Genomic DNA, 18,931 nt, shown 5'->3' with positions numbered 1-18,931 from the left:
ATTTTTTATTTTGACTTGTAGGATTGTTAGTTTCTTTTTTGGTTACCTTAATATTTACCCCTATTTTTCTAAGTTTATACCAGTCTTTTATTTCTTTATATCATCTTTATTTTGTCTCCATATGCATAATCTGTGTATACATTTTTTAAGTCCCTATTTTTTGTTTTAATGCTGTCATCTTTTACGTATTGACATCTGTTTCCCTATTTTCAGTGTTTTCGCTTCGATTTACTTTTGTGACTTCCCTATCTGGGTTGATATCTCGTTGCTCTGTCCTGTGTTCTAATCTTGGGTTGTTATCTGATGTTAACTGATTTTCTAACTAGAGGACTCCCTTTAGTATTTCTTCTAATTTTGGTTTGGTTTTTGCAAATTCCCTAAACTTCTGTTTATATGGAAATGCCCTAATTTCACCACAATATTCGAGAGACAGTTTTGCTGGATATATAATTCTTGGCTGGCATTTTATTCCTTCAAGGCTTTATATATGTCATCCCATTGCCTTTTTGCCTGCATGGTTTCTGCTGAGTAGTCCGAGCTTTTTGACTCTCCTTTGTATATGAGTTTTCATTTATCCCTAGCCCCTCTTAAAATTCTGTCTTTGTCTTTGGTTTTGGCAAGTTTGATTATGGTATGTCTTGGTGACTTTCTTTTGGGATCTACCTTATGTGGGGTTCGATGAGCATCTTTTATAGATATCTTGTCATCTTTCACAATATCAGGGAAATTTTCTGCCAACAAATCTTCAACAATTCTCTCTGTATTTTCTGTTATCCCCCCTATTCTGGTACTCCAGTCCCTCATAGGTTATTCCTCTTGATAGACTCCCACATAATTCTTAGGATTTCTTCATTTTTTTTTATCCTTTTATCTGATTTTTCCTCAAATAAGTTGGTGTCAGGTGTTTTATCTTCAGTCTCACTAATTCTGATTTCCGTTGTCTCAGTTCTGCTCCTATGACTTTCTATTGAGTAGTTTCGTTGTGAAATTTTTTATTGTTAATCTTCTGGATTTCTGATTGCTGTCTCTCTATGGATTCTTGCAGCCTGTTAAATTTGTCATTATGCTCTTCTCTAAGCTTTTTAATTTCCTCTATTGCGTGTCCTGTGTTTTGCTTAATTTCCTTCCTAATTTCTTGAAGAGTTCTGTATATTAATCTTCTGTATTCTGCCTCCAGTAATTCCAGGGAATTTTCCCCCTCTAGAAAATTTCTAGATTCTTTTTTTTGGGAGCTTGTTGAAGCCATCATGGATTGCCTCTTTATGTGATTTGCTATTGACTGTTGTCCCTGAGCCATCAATAAGTTATTATATTTATTTATTTTATGTTTGCTTACTGTGTCCTAGCTTCTTGTTTTGTTTTGATATGCCCAAATAGGGTGCTTGTATGAGCAAGTTCGATTATTGGCACCTTTGAAGCTCTAATGTCCTGTCACCAGGTGGTTAAATCTGTTACTAGGTATGCGAGGTCAGAAGTCTGCCCATTCCTCCTGTGTGGATTCAGCTCCGGTTCCCAGGTAGATAGTCACCAAGTGTGTGGTGTAGGCTCTCACTGATGGTCCTAGACAGGCATGGGTGATTGATGTAGACACAGGCTTCTGGCTACAGAAACAGTGTGTTTTGAATGCCTTCCAACCTGTGGGACTCACCTTCCAGCACTATTCTGGTCAATATTCTGTGTGATCCATACCGTTTTCATTGGATAACTTTTAGCAGTGGATTGCCAGGCCTCTGTTCCTAGTCTGTCTTAGTCTGGAAGCTCAACTGAAACTTGTCCACTATGGGTGACCCCGCTGGTATTTGAAATACTGGTAGCATAGCTTCCAGCATAATAGCAACTCACAAGCCATCACGGTACAACAGACTGACAAGCAAGCAGTGGTACATAGTGGTGGGGGACTTTAAAAAAACCTTTGAAAAGTCACTGTTCAAGAATACCAGCAACAACATAAGTATACTGAAACAAAGCAATCTTTTTTGTTCTTTGCATTATAGGTGTGTTGAAGTTGTGAAAGCGTCTCAATATGTAGAGCTAGCAAATGATCTGGAAATAAATAAAGCAATTACATACTTGAGACAAAAGGATTTTAACCAAGTAAGTTTAAAAAAATTTTTTAGATGTAATTTCATATGTCAGTTGGTCAAAGCAATAAAATCAGGAACATGTTTTCTAGAATACTCTTAGGTATGATTATTCAGGGGGGTTAGTATTTTTATTTCTATCTTACATAATTTATATTAATATGGTATTAATTTTTTTAATGTTTACATGTTTGTCCTATTTTTAAAATGTGAATAATTTCCATCTAAAGCGTGGTTGCTAAACTACTAAACCGTATTCTTGTCCAGAGATTAACTGAAGCTCTCAGGTTCTTTAAAATCAGGGATTGTGTGTAGGGAGCAAGGAAGGCCAGAGCCTTAATAATAGCCCTGATGCTTCCATGCCACTGTTTTCACCAGAGCAACTTCCTTGTTAGGTTTTATATATTTGGTTTACCCATTAACATTACATTGGGAATGAAAGGGTTTCATTGCTAAACACAGTTTGTAATCTCTGAGGGATCGCTGGCTGGTACCGCTGCTACTGTGCTCACTTTGGGTGGAAGTGAAACAAGTGCTATTACTCCTTCAGTTGTCTGTCTCAAGTGAGCCTTCCCTGAGATATAGTTGAGACAAGACCAGATGACTTAAACAACTTCAGAAAAAAAAAAAAAGGAGTGAGAATGACAAAAGACAATAAACATAGATTAAAACTTGATATCTGAGTTCATAAAACTAATGGTGAGTGCCATGTGTACCCGCAACTAGAAAACTCAGCTCCTCTACATTTAGACCCAGAAGAGGAAGGGCCAGAGAAAGCCACGAAGTCTCACCTGTGTTCTGTTCCAAGCCTGTGTTTTCAGTTTTCCCTCCTAGTTAAGGAACTCCGCCTTGTCTGGGAGATAACAGAAGTGACTAACCCTTTCAAGGAGATTTGGGGAAAACACCATGTACTCATAGAATATGAGAGTAGAATAAGGGATTCATGTAATAATTATATGACTAGTACAGTGTAGCACCGCAGGGTGCTCCCATTACATATATGGGTGTACTGCACTTAATAATGTTTTGGCATTTATAAAGTACTTTTCAGAGTCTCTTTATATCTGTTTTGTCATTTGATCATCACACCCTTGGCCATTAAAAATGTTGCTGGTAACTCTGTCACTGTGTTGTAATGCTTTGTCAGTGGAAGTGGAGTGAGACAAATTGGTCTTCATTAACTTCCTAAAGTGGTCTGTGGACCAAAAAATATTTGTGTGTGTGCGTGTGTACGTGTGTGTGTGTGTGAGAGAGAGAGAAGTACTGTTATAGATGACAAAACAGAGAAGACCATGTTTGTCAGTTTTCTTTTGACATTTTATTTTTTAATTCTATTTAGAAAGATCTCACAATATATTACCATCATTTGTGTTTTAAAACTTGTGTCCATTAAAAAATAATGGATGTGTTCCTTATTAAAACTCATTTAAATCATATCTTATTGTTTGCTGCTTTCCTAGCTGTTCTCATTCAAAATATCTTCTATTCCGTAATCTTTTAATATCAGTTAGTTTACTGATGTTTTTAAAATACCATTTCTGCTTTTTCAACATTGCTGCTTTCACTTTCTTTTGTTTGTATATTGTAAGTATGACCAGGTGGGTATAATAGAAACTTATTTTAAAGGAACACTATTAGATTAAAAAGAATTGGGTTGATCATTTTATGAAGACCATTTTATTTACTACTATTCAAGGTGAAAGAAAAAATTTGTGCCTTCTATAAGGACATAGTTCTGTAATTAACTCTAAATAGTTCTTTTAGAAAAGGTGCTGAAATCTCATAGTTCTTTGTGCTGATGGTGTCATTTTATAGTTACCTTTGTAGTAGAGAGCTTTGCCAAAAAGCAGAAGATGGATGAAATGAAGTAGGTTGGTCTGGGGACCAGTAATGGCCTTAAGGAGAGACTCAGAAAACTGAAGCCAGTAGCTAGATGGCATCAGCCAGGGAATAAAGCCAAAGTGGAGGATGTATCTATTTCCTTAATGGTTTGAGGGAAAAAAAACTAACAATGTTTATTATCATTATGTTTTGTCATTTATAACTAAATTTAGTTTTTACATTAAATGTATGTTATCAGTTTCATTTATAAATAAGTTGACTTATAGTATTTTAGTTTTGAATACAGATTATACTGAGTATGCATTCATTGAACATGTAAAGAACAATTACGAAAAAGGCCTATTTGAAAAACAAAAATCTGAACAAAAAATACCTGAGTGTTCCTTTTATTACAATACTTATATAGCTTTTTTTAGAATAGTTTATAGTTTAGAAACTTAAAATGTGAAATATTTTTTATTCTGATAAATGTTTTTAAATGGGTATTTTATGTTCCAGATACTTTTGATAAGTATTTTAAGTAATAACATTGGATTGCATTGAATTTTGTATACTGTCTGGCTCCATAGTAGCCATCTTGTGGTAGACTGTATTTGGTGTTAAATAGTCTTAAAGGTATTAATGAGCCGCAAGGTAGTAAAGATAAAAATTTAAAAATTCAGCACATGTCCTTGGCTATAATATGAATGGCTACTTCTAAAAGGAATGATATAAACTGCTGTAGCATTCAGTAGTTTAGTTTGTTAGTTGTTTATATTCTGCTTAATGGATGCCATAAATCTTAGAGAATAGATTTCTTTCCCTCTATACCTCAGCGAGCTTAATGGATGTAAGTTATACCTATTCAAGTGCCTTATGTTTTTAAGTAACATATATTTATAGTGGCACAGTCTAAAAGTGAAGAGAAAAAGATTTCAATTCTTATTCAAAGTGAAAACTTAGAAAATCAAAGCAGCAATGGTTTTTACATTAATAGTTGTGCGGGTGGTATAAAGAATCAGTGAGATAGCTTCTACAGAATGAGCAATAAAACAGCAATAATTTTTGAGGTAAGTTCAAGGAACTTCTGGTAGTTTTATAGAAGACCTTTCTAGGAAAGTAAGAGAGAAAGAAAATCTCAATAGTGAAGGTATGATGTTTGGGGTTTTCTCTTCCAGAGTTTACTTTGTGGCACTATAAACTACTGACTTAGAAACATCTCGTGGTTTTCTTTAAAGTCTTCAAAAACTCTTTAATAGAAAAACAGTTTGCTCATATTCTAAGCAAGGTATATGGAGTCTAGTATTAGAATCTTTTACCCTTAAAAAATGGTGTCAGCATGCTTCATGGTATTTCATTTGAGGCACCTCATTAAAAGTCAAGCACTGCACAGTACACAGAATTTGCCCAGTATTTTCAGTAGTAGTAGTAGCTGACAGCCATTATAAAAGCTAAGGAAGGATGTTTGCTTGGATACAACTGCTTTCCAGGAGCAGGAAGCACCAAGAAGTGGAATATTTTCTATTTGATAAATGTATTTTAAAGGAAGGAAAATCCATTGCCTTTCTCTACAATTTCTTCCCCCTGACATTACTTCGTAATTTCTAAGTGGAGTACTACCATCTTTCATGAAAGTGTCTGTCCACCATTCCACGTTTCCTGTTTGGTTAGGATTATCTCAGACTTGCCCAGTGATTTTACTACTGACCTTTCTTTTAGACACCAATCCTCTGTTCAACTGTATCTAATCTGCTGTTAAACCCACCTTTTGTGTTCTTAATTTCAGTTATTGCATTTTTTAGTTCTAGAATTTGTTTTATTCTTTTTTATATATTCTCTCAAATGAAATTCTTATCATCTGTTTTTCTTGACTATACTGATCCACTACTCTTGTGCTCGTCCCCAGTCTTAGACTCTAGACACACTGAACTTTTCCCCAACCGTAAGCTTGCCTGTGGACATTGTGCATGCTATTTCCTTTGTTTAGAATGCCCTTCCTCTGTTATTCTGACTCATAAGTTCCTGTTTGGCTTTTAAGACATACATTTGAAATGTTACCTTCTCAGGAAGCATTCCTTGAGTTTCTCTGGAATAGTTACTTCTTCCTCTGTTTTTATAGCACTTTTTAAACTCTCTATAATTTTTCATAACCTCCATGTTTTATTTGTCTTTATTTTAGTACCTGTGGTAGTAGCAGTAATAATAACAGCTAACATTTATTGAGTGCTTTTACTCTGTACCAGGTACTGTTCTAAATACATTATTACATCATTTTATCATGTAGATACTGTTTCTATACCCATTTACAGTCAGTATAGATAGCATCAGTATATTGCCCAAGGTCACACAACTAGTATATGACAGAGTCAGGATTTGACCCCAAAACGTCTGAGCTTTTAACCATTTATTCTATTCCAGTGACTCTCAAATTTTAGTATGTATCACAATCATCTGGAGAACTTGTTAAACCACAGAGGGTTTTATATAGCTGCTCTATAAATGGTAGTTACCAAACGTAAGTTTTATTTCATCTTATCTTTTTTTTCCCTCTCTACCTGTACTGCATGTATTTACCACAACTATATTCATAACTTTAAAATAATATCAATATCTAAAATAAAATTTTTATCTTGGTAATAAAGATATTTAAGATGTTAATGAACTTTTAGAATGATTAATCATTTTAAAATACCTTGAAACTTTACAAAAATTGAAATGGGGAAATAAATAGAGAAAGGAGAGTTTTTAAAAAGTAAAGTGGTATTAAATTCTGGATTTTTTTTTCTTTCTGTGAAAGGAAAATGCTCCTTTAGAAAGTTTATTGAGTACAATATGCCAGGCACTTTTCTAGACACAAGGACTATATCAGTGAGGAAAACAAGTATCTGTTTCCTCAAGGAGCTTACATGCTAATGGAAATATTGAATTTCTAAATGGATTATTGTCTCAATTTGAACTTTTCAGTGACTCTTTTAGAAATAAAATGAGAATTAAAAGAATAAAATGAAATAAAAATATAGAAACAGAAAATGTGAGAAATGAAATAATTTCATGAAAATGACAATATAGAAATGAAATAACTATTTAAAAATATTGAACGTAACTTTAAACTTGGTCTAATGCATTTACAGATTAACTTTGTAAAAAAAGACTTTTAAGTTTCAAGTTTCCGAATAGGAGCATTTCTTCTTCAGTAGATTCTTTTTCTTCAGTTGGTTCTTAGACAATTCCATAGAACTGGAAATGTATGATGCATTTGTAGCTATAAACTCTAGTTGCATAAATAGACCCTAGTAAATTTAGCATTTAATAAATATTTTATGAGATGAGCACCCATTCAAAGAACTCAACTGTTGGGAGAGGCACAGACACGCTTGAGACATTTGCCTTACCTTCACCAAGCTTGTATATTGAGAGTACCGTTGTTGAATAGGAGGGGAGATCATCTGAGATTGGACTGTGATGAGAATCAGACAGCTTTAGGGTTACAGTTACAAACTGGCATTGCAGTATAATTTTTTACTTGCTGTCAGGTAATTCTGCTACTTAATTACAGTAGAGATTTGAACCCAGGTATTTTGATCCTCATGCCATTACTCTTTACCCTGCACGATGTAATAGCCTTCCTCTAAAATGTTAGATAAATTGGGGCCAGTTTTTGTAATAGCTTGCCTTTTATAACACCAAAATATATTTTATGGCTTTTATATTTTTAAGTTACTGTATTGCAAGTGAAAAAGCTTGTTTCTTAGAATATAACAATGCATATACTTTACGTTTGTTTTCAACCAGTATGAAAATTTGGCATAAGTATTGTGAATGAATGTTAACATTTTTCTTACTTGGTTTTGTAAAATTTAAATATTTTTACTATATGCATTATTATATGTAAAAAGTTGGAATGTTAGCCCTAGAAGGGATGTTAGAGATAATTATATCCAACCTCTCCGTTTCATAAAGAAAACATCTTGGAAGTTTAGTGTTTAATATTAATTCTTTATGACTTTGAAACAAGAGACAACTTCTAATCCAATATTCTTATTACCTCATGCTGTCTTCCCTGCTATTTTAATGTCTTTCTTTTAATATATACTTCTAATTTGTAGAATTATGATGACAAATGGAATTATTGGCTTGTTCTTAGTGTAGAAGCTAAAATCATTTGTCCTTTATTACATGCATACTTCAATATTAAAATAGTGGATTTTAATATCTATACTTGGATAGTGATATCAAATGGCATTTTGATAAATATGTAGCTCAGAGGAGAGGTTTGGGCTAAAGATTTTTTTTTTTTAATTTTTTTATTGTACTTTAGATGAAGGTTTACCGAACAAGTAGTTTCTCATTAAACAGTCAGTACACATATTGTTTTATGACATTGGTTAACAACTCCACGACATGTCAATACTCTCCCTTCTTGACCTTGAGGATCTTTTTTTTTTTTTGGTGAAAATATACATAGCCAAAGTTAGACCATTTTGAAAGTTTCTACATGTACAATTCAATGACATCAATTACATTCTTCCGGTTGTGCTGCTAGTCTCACTATCCTTTTCCAAATTATTCCATCACCATTATCTTCAACTCACTGTCCCCTAGGCTTCCCATCAAACCTTTTGAGTTGCTGTTGTCAATTTGATCTCACATAGATAATTTAATTTTTTTATTGTACTTTAGATGAAGGTTTACCGAACAAGTAGTTTCTCATTAAACAGTACACATATTGCCCTGTGACAATGGTTAACAACCCCGTGACATGTCAACACTGTCCCTTCTCAACCTTGGGTTCCCTATCACCAGCTTTCCTGTCCCCTCCTGCCTTCTAGTCCTTGTCCCTGGACTGCTGTGCCTCATTAGTCCTGTTTTGTTTTTAAGGCTGTCCAGTCCCTCGCTGAATGGTGAACTTTGGGAGGGGCTTCCCCACTGACCTAAAAGGGTGTCCGGGGGCCATACTCTCGGGGTTTCTCCAGTCTCCTTTAGGCAAGTAAATCTGGTCTTTTTTTGTGAGTTAGAATTCTGTTCTACATCCTTTTCCAGCTCTGTCCAGAACCCTCTATTGTGATCCCAGTCAGAGGAATCACTGGTGGTAGCCAGGCACCTTCTAGCTATAGTGGACTCAGTCTGGTGGAGGCCGTTGTAGCTGTGGTCCATTAGTCCTTTGGACTAATCTTTTCCTTGCATCTTGTTCTCTTCATTCTCCCTTGCTCCCAAAGGGTTGAGACCAGTGGAGTAGCTTAGATGGCTGCTCACAGGCTTTTAAGACCCCAGACACTACTTACTAAGGTAGAATGTAGCACACTGTCTTTATAAACTGTGTTATGCCAATTGAGCTAGATGTTCTCTGAGACCATGGTCCCCACAGCTCTCTGCCCAGCAATTCAGTCCCTCAGGAAGTTTGGAAGTGTCTATGGAGCTTCCATGACCTTTCCTTGTACAAGATGTGCTGGCTTCCCCAGTAATGTGTAGTGTCTTATACTTCACCAAAGTTACCACTTATCTATTTAGTCCCCCCCCACTACTCCTCCCATCCCTCGTAACCAACGAAGATTGTTTCTTTTTGTGTGTAAACTTTTACATGAGTTATACAGTAGAGGTCTCATACAATATTTGTCCTTCTGTGATTGACTTATTTCACTCAGCATAATGACCTCCAGTTTTGTTCCTCTTACTCTCCTGTGCTGAGTTCCTTTTGTTTGTGGATTTTTTTTTCATTTCTTTTGTTTTTGTAGGTTTTATTTTTACCGAGACTTTATGATTTTCTTCTTTATTTTGATGAGTAGGTTTGTTAACTTTCTTTGTGATTACCTTGAAATTTACCCTTATCTTCCTAGATTTGAACCAGTCTATTATTACTTGGTATCGCCTTTCCTTCCTCTCCCTTAGAAGGTTCTATACCTACACTGTTTATTCCCTCTTTTATTGTTCTGATGCTGTTGTCATTTACAGGTTAACTTCTCTGGTTCCCTTTTGTAATTCTTTCAGTTTTGCATAGTCCTTAAGGGTTCATTTCCTAGGTTGGTGTCTGGCTAGTACAATCCTGTGTCTTATATTCAGGCTGTGGTCTGATGTTGTTTGTTCTCAGATCAAAGCACTCCCTTTAATAAGTCTAGTAAGTTTGGTGTGGTTTTTACATATTCCCTTAATTTCTGTTTATCTGGAAATGACCTAATTTCACCATCATATTTGAACAAGAGTTTTACAGGATACATTATTCTTTGCTGGCAGTTTTTTTCTTTCAAGGTTTTATGTATGTCATCCCATTGCATTCTTGCCTGCATGGTTTCTGCCGAATAATCCGAGCTTGGTCTTATTGTTTCTCCTCTGTATGTGACTTTTTGTTTTTCTCAAGCTGCTCTCAGGATTCTTTGTTAGTCTTTGGTTTTAGCGAGTATGATTATGATATGCCTTGGTGATTTTCTTTTGGGGTCTATCCTATATGGGGTTCATTGAGCTTCTTGGATGGTCAGCTTTTCATCTTTCATGATATTGGGGAAGTTTTCTGTCAGCAATTCTTCAGTGATCCTCTCTGTGTCTTCTGTTTTCTCCCTGTTCTGCAACTCCGATCACTGAAAGAGTTTTGTTTTTGATTGTATCCCACATAATTCTCAGGGTCTCTTCATTTTTCTTCGTTCCTTTTTCTGATTTTTCCTCCAACAGAGTTATATCCAGGTGTTTGTCTTCAGTTCCGCTGATCCTGTCTTCCACCATTTCAAACCTGCTCCTCAGCCCTTCTATGACACTGTCCATTTCTGAAATCTTGTTTAGCTTTTGGATTTCTAATTGTTGTTTTTTGTGTAATTTCTAGTTGTGAATTTATCTTGGCATTTTGTTCCTGCATTATTTTCCTGAATTCTTCTATTTTTTTGCCTGTATTTTCCATGAATTTGTCTGCTTTTTACATGAATTTGTCTATTTTTTCCTCATTGTTGTCTGCTTTTTGCTTCAACCCTTGGATAATTCTGAGTATTAGAGATTTGAATTCCCTATCAGGTAGTTCTAGTGCCTTTTCTTCTGCTGGGAAGTCATCTGGTGTTTTATTTTGGACACCTACTGGAACCATCCTGTCTTGTTTTTGTAAATGTTTTGATATTGTCTGCTGTCATCAGGGCATTCAGTAGTTACTTTTCTCGTTTATTGATTGTAGATTTATTTGTTTCATCCGTTTTTTTTTTTAATTTGCCTATGTCTGAGCAGGCGGGCTGTGTGTTCTTTGTTGTTTGCTCGTCTGTGGGCACGATACTTTTCGCCTTCTCCTCCAATTGGCAGGGTCAGTTGCTCAGGTATGGTACAGCAGGGCAGGTCTAGCTGAAGAGGAGTTGCTGGGATGCGTTGTTTGTGGCACTTACTACAGCCACCAGGGTGAGTCAGTAATCATTGCAGGGCAGGTTCCGGTAGGCTGTGCCTGTGCTGTTTGGTGGTATGATGTTAAGCGCACGGTGCAGATAGGCAGGATGGAGGGGAGAGATTGTGATGTGTGGCGCTAAGATGGGTATGGGAGAGAGGAGAGAGGAACAGGAGCCAAAAACATACAAAAAAGAGTGCTAGGGGAGCTTGCCGTTGGATTGGAGAGATGAGAGACTATGAAATGGAGAAAAACAAAAAGGGGAAGAAGAAGAAAAAAAAGAAAAGAATGAATAAATAAAAATTAGAAAGAAAAGAGAACAGCAAAGCTCCCAGGGATCCCACCGGTGTGGCTGCGAGGTCTAGGGAAGTTGTTCCCAGGTGTTGAAGTACAGCCTGGCTAGGAGGCCTAGAGGTATTCAGCACTAGCTATCCAGGGAACAGGAAGAGAAGGAAGGTATAGAGAGACGAGAAACTGAGTAATGAAGAAAGAGAAAAAGGCAAGAAGAGGGAAAAGCAAACAAAACAAATTAAAAAAAAAACAAGAAAACTCCCCCAAAAAACAGAAAAAAAAACCCCACGAAAAAAGAAATGCCCTCAGGGATCCCTCTGCGCATCTGTGCAAGCTGAGGGAGTAGGTCCCCAGCCGCACCGCACTGCTCGGCTGGAACAGACTCCCAACTTGAGAAAAGAATAAGAAAACAAACAAACAAAAGCCCTGGGATCCCACCAGCGTGGCAGCACGGACCGGGAAGCAGTTCCACACTTGAACGGAGCTCCACAGCCCCTCAGGAAGAAGCAAAGATGGCGCACGGAGCCAGGTATTTGAGTGAAAGGAGGGGGCGGTGGTGAGAGGTAAGGAAGAAATCAAAAGAAGCGGAAAAAAAGCAACACCAGCAGCCAACAAATGGCACTCAGGGAGTCAACCAGTGCAGGTGGGTAGAATCCAAGCAGCTGGTGCTTCCTGGCCAAGAGACTGTGGCTGTGGGAAGCAGAGGAGGCCGAGTGGGGGTGAAGAAGGGTGGGTGGTGGGAAAGCATATATCACTGTTTACCAGTTGTTCTGTCTCCTGCTGGAAGCTCCGTGAAGCTGCTTTCTCCTACCCCCTATTTGCTGGTCTCTGATAGGAGTCCAAGATGGCGGATCCGTGCTGCATTAGCTGATAGGGGACCTCTGCATCTATCTCTCCTCGCTCTCTGTTCTCTGTCAGTTTCTTATTCCATTTGGTGCTTGGCTGAGTTATCTCTTCATTTTATGTTTAGGGTTTCAGGATTGCTGTTTTCTCTGTTTGGCTTAGTTTTTCGGATCTTTGCTGTGGAGGGACAGTGTGGTGCTTCTGCCTAGAGCACCATGTTGCCGGAAGTTGGGCTAAAGATTTTTAAAAGTGGAATTTTTCAGCATGTACATGGTATTTAAAGCCATGTATAAGACTACCTGGAGAAAGTGTGAAGAGAGAAAGGAGTCTAGAATCAAATTCTGGTGAACTCTAACATTTGGAGTTGTGAAATCTGATAGGATGAGAAATCTGCTAAAGACACAGAAAAGGAAGTCAAAGAGGAAGAAAACCTTGAAATATATAGTGCCACAAAAGTTGAGAGAAGAGATATTCCAAGGAGAGGGTATTTTAATTTGTTCATTGCCACAGAGAGATTGAATAATATGAAAATAGAAAAAAGTATCTCCTGGAGTTGAGAGCGTGGAACAGTTTCAGTGCAGTGGTTGGGACAGAAGCCAAATTGAAGTGACTTGAGTTGTGAATGGCAGGTGAGGAAGTAGGCACAGCCTTTGTAGATAACTCTTTTGAGAGGCCTGGCTGTGAAAGTGGAAGTAAAGATGAGGCTGTAGTTGAAGGGCATCTGAGAGTAAAGGGAAGTTATTTTATTTATAAAGGACTAGGGATACTGTCATGGATTAAATTCTGTCCCCCCAAAATATGTGTCAACTTGGTTAGACCATGATTGCCAGTATTGTGTGGTTGTCCTCCATTTTGTGATTTTCCTGTGTGTCACAAATCATAATCTCTGCCTGTGGTTAAAGAGGATTAGGGTGTGATGTGACACCCTTGTTCAGGTCACATCCCTGATCCAATGTAAAGGGAGTTTCCCTGGAGTGTGGCCTGCACCACCTTTTATCTGACAAGAGATGAAAAGGAAGCAGGCAGAGAAGGAGGACCTCATACCACCAAGAAAGAAGCACCAGGGCAGAGCATGTCCTTTGGACCCACTGTTCCTGCTCGGGGAAACTCCTAGTCCAGGGGGAAGAATGATGAGAAGGACCTTCCTCCAGAGCCAACAGAGAAAAAACCTTCCCCTGGAGCTGATGCCCTGAATTTGGACTTCTAGCCTACGAGACTGGGAGAGAATAAATTTCTCTTTGTTGAAGCCATCCACTTGTGGTATTTCCATTACAGCAGCACTAGATGACTAAGACAGATACTAAGAGAAGTTTGTATTCTTGGAGTGTCTGGTGATGTAGGAGAGAGGAGATGCCCCTGAGAAAACAAGAAGGGAAAAGATGTAGAACAAGCAAGGATTGGCCTTTGGTCAGGGGAGAGCTGTTTCATTGAAATGAGATAGAAATTGGAGAGGATGGGTGCAGATGCAGACAGATTTTTTAATCTCTTAGGGGTCATGCTATATCCATTTTTTTATTTAATCCTCAAAGCAGTTTAGCAAGGAAGCCGTTAGTATCTTCATTTTTCAGGGGAGGAAACAGATTCAGAGAGAGTAAATAACTTATTCCAGATCTAATAGTAAAGCTCAATCTTTTGACTGTAACATATTGCCTCCCTAAAAAATTATCGTGGGTATGTAAGTATAGGCCTTATACTTACAGAATCTAATTAGCATTTAATGTAAGTTGCAAGAATTTATAAATTAAGTACTTCCTTGTGAAAGCATGTGTCAGGGTGGGTAGTCTAAGTATGTATGGTTACTGTACCGTAAGTAAAATGTTTCCCATATTGTCTTTATATTTTTTCAAAGGAATAATTTCAGTGCTGTCTTATTACAATGTTAATAACTTTCACATATTTCATTTCTAGGCTGTAGAAACCTTAAAAATGTTTGAAAAGAAAGACAGTAGAGTGAAAAGTGCAGCTGCAACCAACCTTTCATTCCTGTATTATTTAGTAAGTTTTCTTTTTTACAACTAATAATTGATCATATGGTTTTTTTTCCAAGTGAGGTGAAATTCACATGACATAAAATTAACCATTTTAAAGTGAACAATTCAGTGGCATTTAGTACATTTACAGTGTTACGTAACCATCACCTTTGTCTGGTTCCAAAACATTTCCCGAAAGGAAACCGTGTATATAGTAGGCAGTTACTCCTTACACCCCACTCCATCCCCAGTCCCTGCCTGTAAATCTTTGTGGATTTACCCATCCTGAATATTTCATATAAATGGAATCATACATTATGTGACCTTTTGTGTCTGGCTGCTTGCACTTAATATTTTTGAGGTTCATCAACATTAGAGCATGTGTCAGTACTTTATTCCTTTTTACGGAAATATTCCATTGTATAGATCTACCGCATTTTGTTTATCCATTCATCACTTGCTGGACATTTGTCTTGTTTCTACCTTTTGGCTATTGTGAATAGTGCTGCTGTGAGCATGCATATTCATGTACTTATTTGAGTACCTGTTTTCATTTCTTTGGGGTATATACCTAAGAGTAGAATTGCTAAGTTATATGGTAACTCTATGTTTAACTTTCTGAGGAGCAAGAATCTTCCGCAGCAGCTGCACCGTTTTACATTCCTACTACCAATGGATGAGGGTTCCAGTCTCTCCACATCCTTGCCAACACTTGTTATTTTCTGTTTTTCCAATTATAGTCATCCTGGTGGTTGTCATCGTGGTTTTAATTTGTACTTCCTTAATGACTAATGCTGTTGAGCTTCTTTTCATGTGCATATTGGTCATTTGTATCTCTTCTTTGGAGAACTATCTAGTCAAGTCCTTTGCCCATTTTTTTTTTCATAACAGCTTTGAGATATTATTCATAAACCATATAATTACCATTTAGTATACAAAGGTATACAATTTAGTCATTTTTTTGTATATTTTCAGAGGTTTACAACTATCACCACTATCTGATTTTAGAACATTTTTATCATCTCAAAAAGAAACCGCCTATATATGAGCAGTCGCTCCCTATCCCTACTCTCCACAGCCTCTGGGAACCATTAATCTACTTTCTGTCTCTATGGATTTTTCTATTCCAGACATTTCATATAAATGGAATCATACAATATATGGCCTTTTGTTACTGACTTCTTTCACTAGTGTAATGTTTTCAAGGATTATCCATGTTGTAGAATGTATTAGTATTTCATTTTTTTGTCAAGTAATATTCTACTACATGAATATGGGGCCCTGGTGGCACAGTGGTTAAGAGCTAAGGCTGCTAACCAAAAGGTCAGCAGTTCGAATCTACCAGCCGCTCCTCGAAAACCCTGTCAGGCAGTTCTACTTGTCCTATAGAGTCACTACGAGCCAGAATTGACTGAACGGCAGTGGGTTTGGTTTGACTGGTTTGGTATGAATATACCACATTTTATTTATCCATTTATCAGTTGGTGGACATTTGGGTTGTTTTCACTTTGGGGTTATTATGTATAATGTTGTTTTGAACATTCATGTACAAGTTTTTGTGTGGACATATGTTATAATTTCTCCAGGGTATATACGTAGGAATAGAATTGCTCGGTAATATATTAACCTTACGTTTAATTGTTCAGGGAATTGCCAGACTGTTTTACATTTCCACCAGCAATGCATGTGGGTTGCAATCTCTACACATCCTGGCCAACACTTGTTATTTTCCATTCTTCTGTATAACCATCCTAGTGGGTGTGATCCATCCATAAGCCATTGTTTTCATTGGCTAATTTTTGGAAGCATATCACTAGGCCTTTCTTCCTAGTTTGTTTTAGTCTGGAAGCTCCACTGAAAACTGTCCACGATGGGTGAACCTGCTGGTATTTGAAATACCAGTGACATGGCTTCCAGCATGATAACAACACGCAAGCCACCACACTGACAGATGGGAAAAGCCGAGGTCTGTGAAGAAGAATGAAGCATCAGAATTGGAAGAAGATTCATTAATAACCTGTGTTATGCAGGTGACACAACCTTGCTTGCTGAAAGTGAATAGGACTTGAAGCACTTACTGATGAAGATCAAAGACTACAGCCTTCAGTATGGATTACACCTCAACATAAAGAAAACAAAAATCCTCACAATCGGACCGATAAACAACATCAAAATAAATGGTGAAGAAATTGAGGTTGTCGAGGATTTCATTCTACTTGGCAATCAGTGTCCATGGAAACAGCCGTCAAGAAATCAAATGACGTATTGCCTTGGGCAAATCTAATGCAGAAGACCTGTATGAAGTGTTAAAAGGCAGAGATACCACTTTGATGACTAAGGTGCACCTAACCCAAGCAATGGTCTTTTCATGCATATGAAAGCTTACCACTGAAGAAGGAAGATCGATGAAGAGTTAATGCATTTGAATTGTGATGTTAGCAAAGAATATTGAATATACCGTGGACTTCAAAAAAAATGAACAGATCAGCCTTGGAGGAAGTACAGCTATAATGCCCCTTAGAAGTGAGGATGGCAAGACTTTGTCTTGCTTACTTTGGATACATCGTCAGGCAGGACCAGTCGTTAGAGAAGGATATCATGTTTGGTAAAGTAGAGTGAGCAAAAACGAGGGATCCCTCCATGAGATGGGTTGACATAATGGCTGCAACAATGGGCTCAAACACAGCAGTGGTTGTAAGGATGTCACAGGACCTGGTGATGTTCCATTCTGTCATACATAGGGTCACTATGGGTCATAGCAGACTCAGTGGCACCTATTATGGATTGAATTGTATCCCCCAAAAATGTATATCAATTTGGCTAGGCCATGATTCTCAGTACTGTGTGATTGTCCACCATTTTGTCATCTGATGTGATTTTCCTATGTGTTGTAAATCATACCTCTATGATGTTAATGAGGTGAGATTAGAGGTAGTTATGTTAAGGAGGCAGGACTCAATCTACAAGATTAGATTGTGTTTTAAGTCAATCTCTTTTGAGATATAAAAGAGAGAAGCGAGCAGAGAGACATGGGGGACCTCATACCACCAGGAAACAAGAGTCAGGAGAATAACATGTCCTTTGGACCTGAGGTCCCTGTGCTGAGAATCCCCTCAACCGAGGAAGATTGATGACAAGGACCTTCCCCCAGAGCCAACAGAGAGAGAGCCTTCCCTTGGAGCTGGCACCCTGAATTCAGACCTCTAGCCTTCTAGACTTTGAGAGAATAAATTTCTCTTTATTAAAGCCATTTGTGGTATTTCTGTTATAGCAGCACTGGATGACTAAGACAGCACCTAACAACAACAAGAACAGTGGGTGTGAAATGGTATCTCATTGTGATTTTGATTTACATTTCCCTAATGACTAATGATATTGAGCATCTTTTCATGTGCTCATTGGCCATTTGTAATACCTTTTTTTTTTTGCTGAGGTTGCACTGGGCTCTGCCTTTTTCTTTGTAGTTTTTTTTTTTTCTTTTTAATTGTGCTTTAAGTGAAATTTTACAGCTCAAGTTAATTTCTCATACAAAAATTTATACATACATTGTTATTTGATCCCTATAATATGTCAGGACACTACTCCTTTCCACCCTGAATTTCCTGTGTTCATTCAACCAGCTCCTGTCAGTTTCTGCTTTCTCATCTCATCTCCGGACAGGAGCTGCCCATTCTGTCTCAGGCATCTACTTAACGCAAGAAGCACACTCTTCACGAGTATCATTTTATGTCTTATAGTCCAGTCTAATCTTTGTCTAAAGAGTTGGTTTCGGGAATGGTTTTATTTCTGAGTTAACAGAGAGTCTGGGGGCCATGTCTTCTGGGCTTCCTCCCATCTCAGTCAGACCATTAAGTCTGGTCTTTTTACTACAATTTGAGTTCTGCACCCTACTTTTTTCCTGCTCTGTCAGGGACTCTCTGTTGTGTTTCCTGTCAGGGCGGCATTGGTAGTAGCCAAGCACCATCTAGTTCTTCTGGTCTCAGGCTGTTGGAGTCTGTGGTTTATGTGGCCCTTTTTGTTTCTTGGGCTAATATTTTCCTTGTGTCTTTTGTGTTCTTCATTTTCCTTTGCTCCAGGTGGGTTGGGACCAGTTGATGCATCTTAGATGGCCGCTCGCTAGCTTTTAAGACCCCAGATGCCACTCACCAAAGTGGGATGCAGGACATTTTCTTAATAAATTTTGTTATGCCAACTAATCTAGATGTCCCCTGAAACCATGGTCCCCAGGCCCCCACCTCTGCTACTCTGTCCCGTGAAGTGTTTGGTTGTATTCAGGAAACTTGTTAGCTTTTGGTTTAGTCCAGTTGTGCTGATTTCCCCTGTAGTGTGTGTTGTCCTTCCCTTCACCTAAGATAGTTCTTATCTACTATCTAGTTAGCAAATACCCTTCTCCCTCCCTCCTCACCCTTGTAACCATCAAAGAATGTTTTCTTCTGTGTTTAAACCTTTTCTTGAGTTCTTATAATAGTGATCTCGTACAATATTTGTTCTTTTGTGACTGACTAATTTCACTCAGCGTAATGCCTTCCAGATTCATCCATGTTACGAGATGTTTCATGGATTCATCGTTGTTCTTTATG

At 37.6% G+C, this 18,931-nt stretch overlaps 1 protein-coding gene across 4 annotated transcripts in view; it reads left to right on the top strand.

Moving 5' to 3' along the window:
• IFT88 (intraflagellar transport 88) overlaps positions 1-18,931 on the top strand; it is a 224,900-nt gene that overhangs the window by 98,730 nt on the left and 107,239 nt on the right. For 3 of the 4 annotated variants that reach the window (XM_004388400.2, XM_023742461.1, XM_004388399.2), the window contains 2 exons: positions 1,995-2,094; positions 14,290-14,376. In XM_004388400.2, coding sequence (XP_004388457.1) covers positions 1,995-2,094; positions 14,290-14,376 — 187 coding nt within the window. The remainder of the gene's footprint in view (positions 1-1,994; positions 2,095-14,289; positions 14,377-18,931) is intronic. The other variant, XM_023742460.1, reaches the window with a different exon arrangement.

Source organism: Trichechus manatus, unplaced genomic scaffold (assembly GCF_000243295.1).
Source record: "Trichechus manatus latirostris isolate Lorelei unplaced genomic scaffold, TriManLat1.0 scaffold00210, whole genome shotgun sequence".
Taxonomy (NCBI): Eukaryota; Metazoa; Chordata; class Mammalia; order Sirenia; family Trichechidae; genus Trichechus; species Trichechus manatus.
Note: the sequence above shows the minus strand (reverse complement) of the source record. Positions and strands in the feature narration are given on the sequence as shown.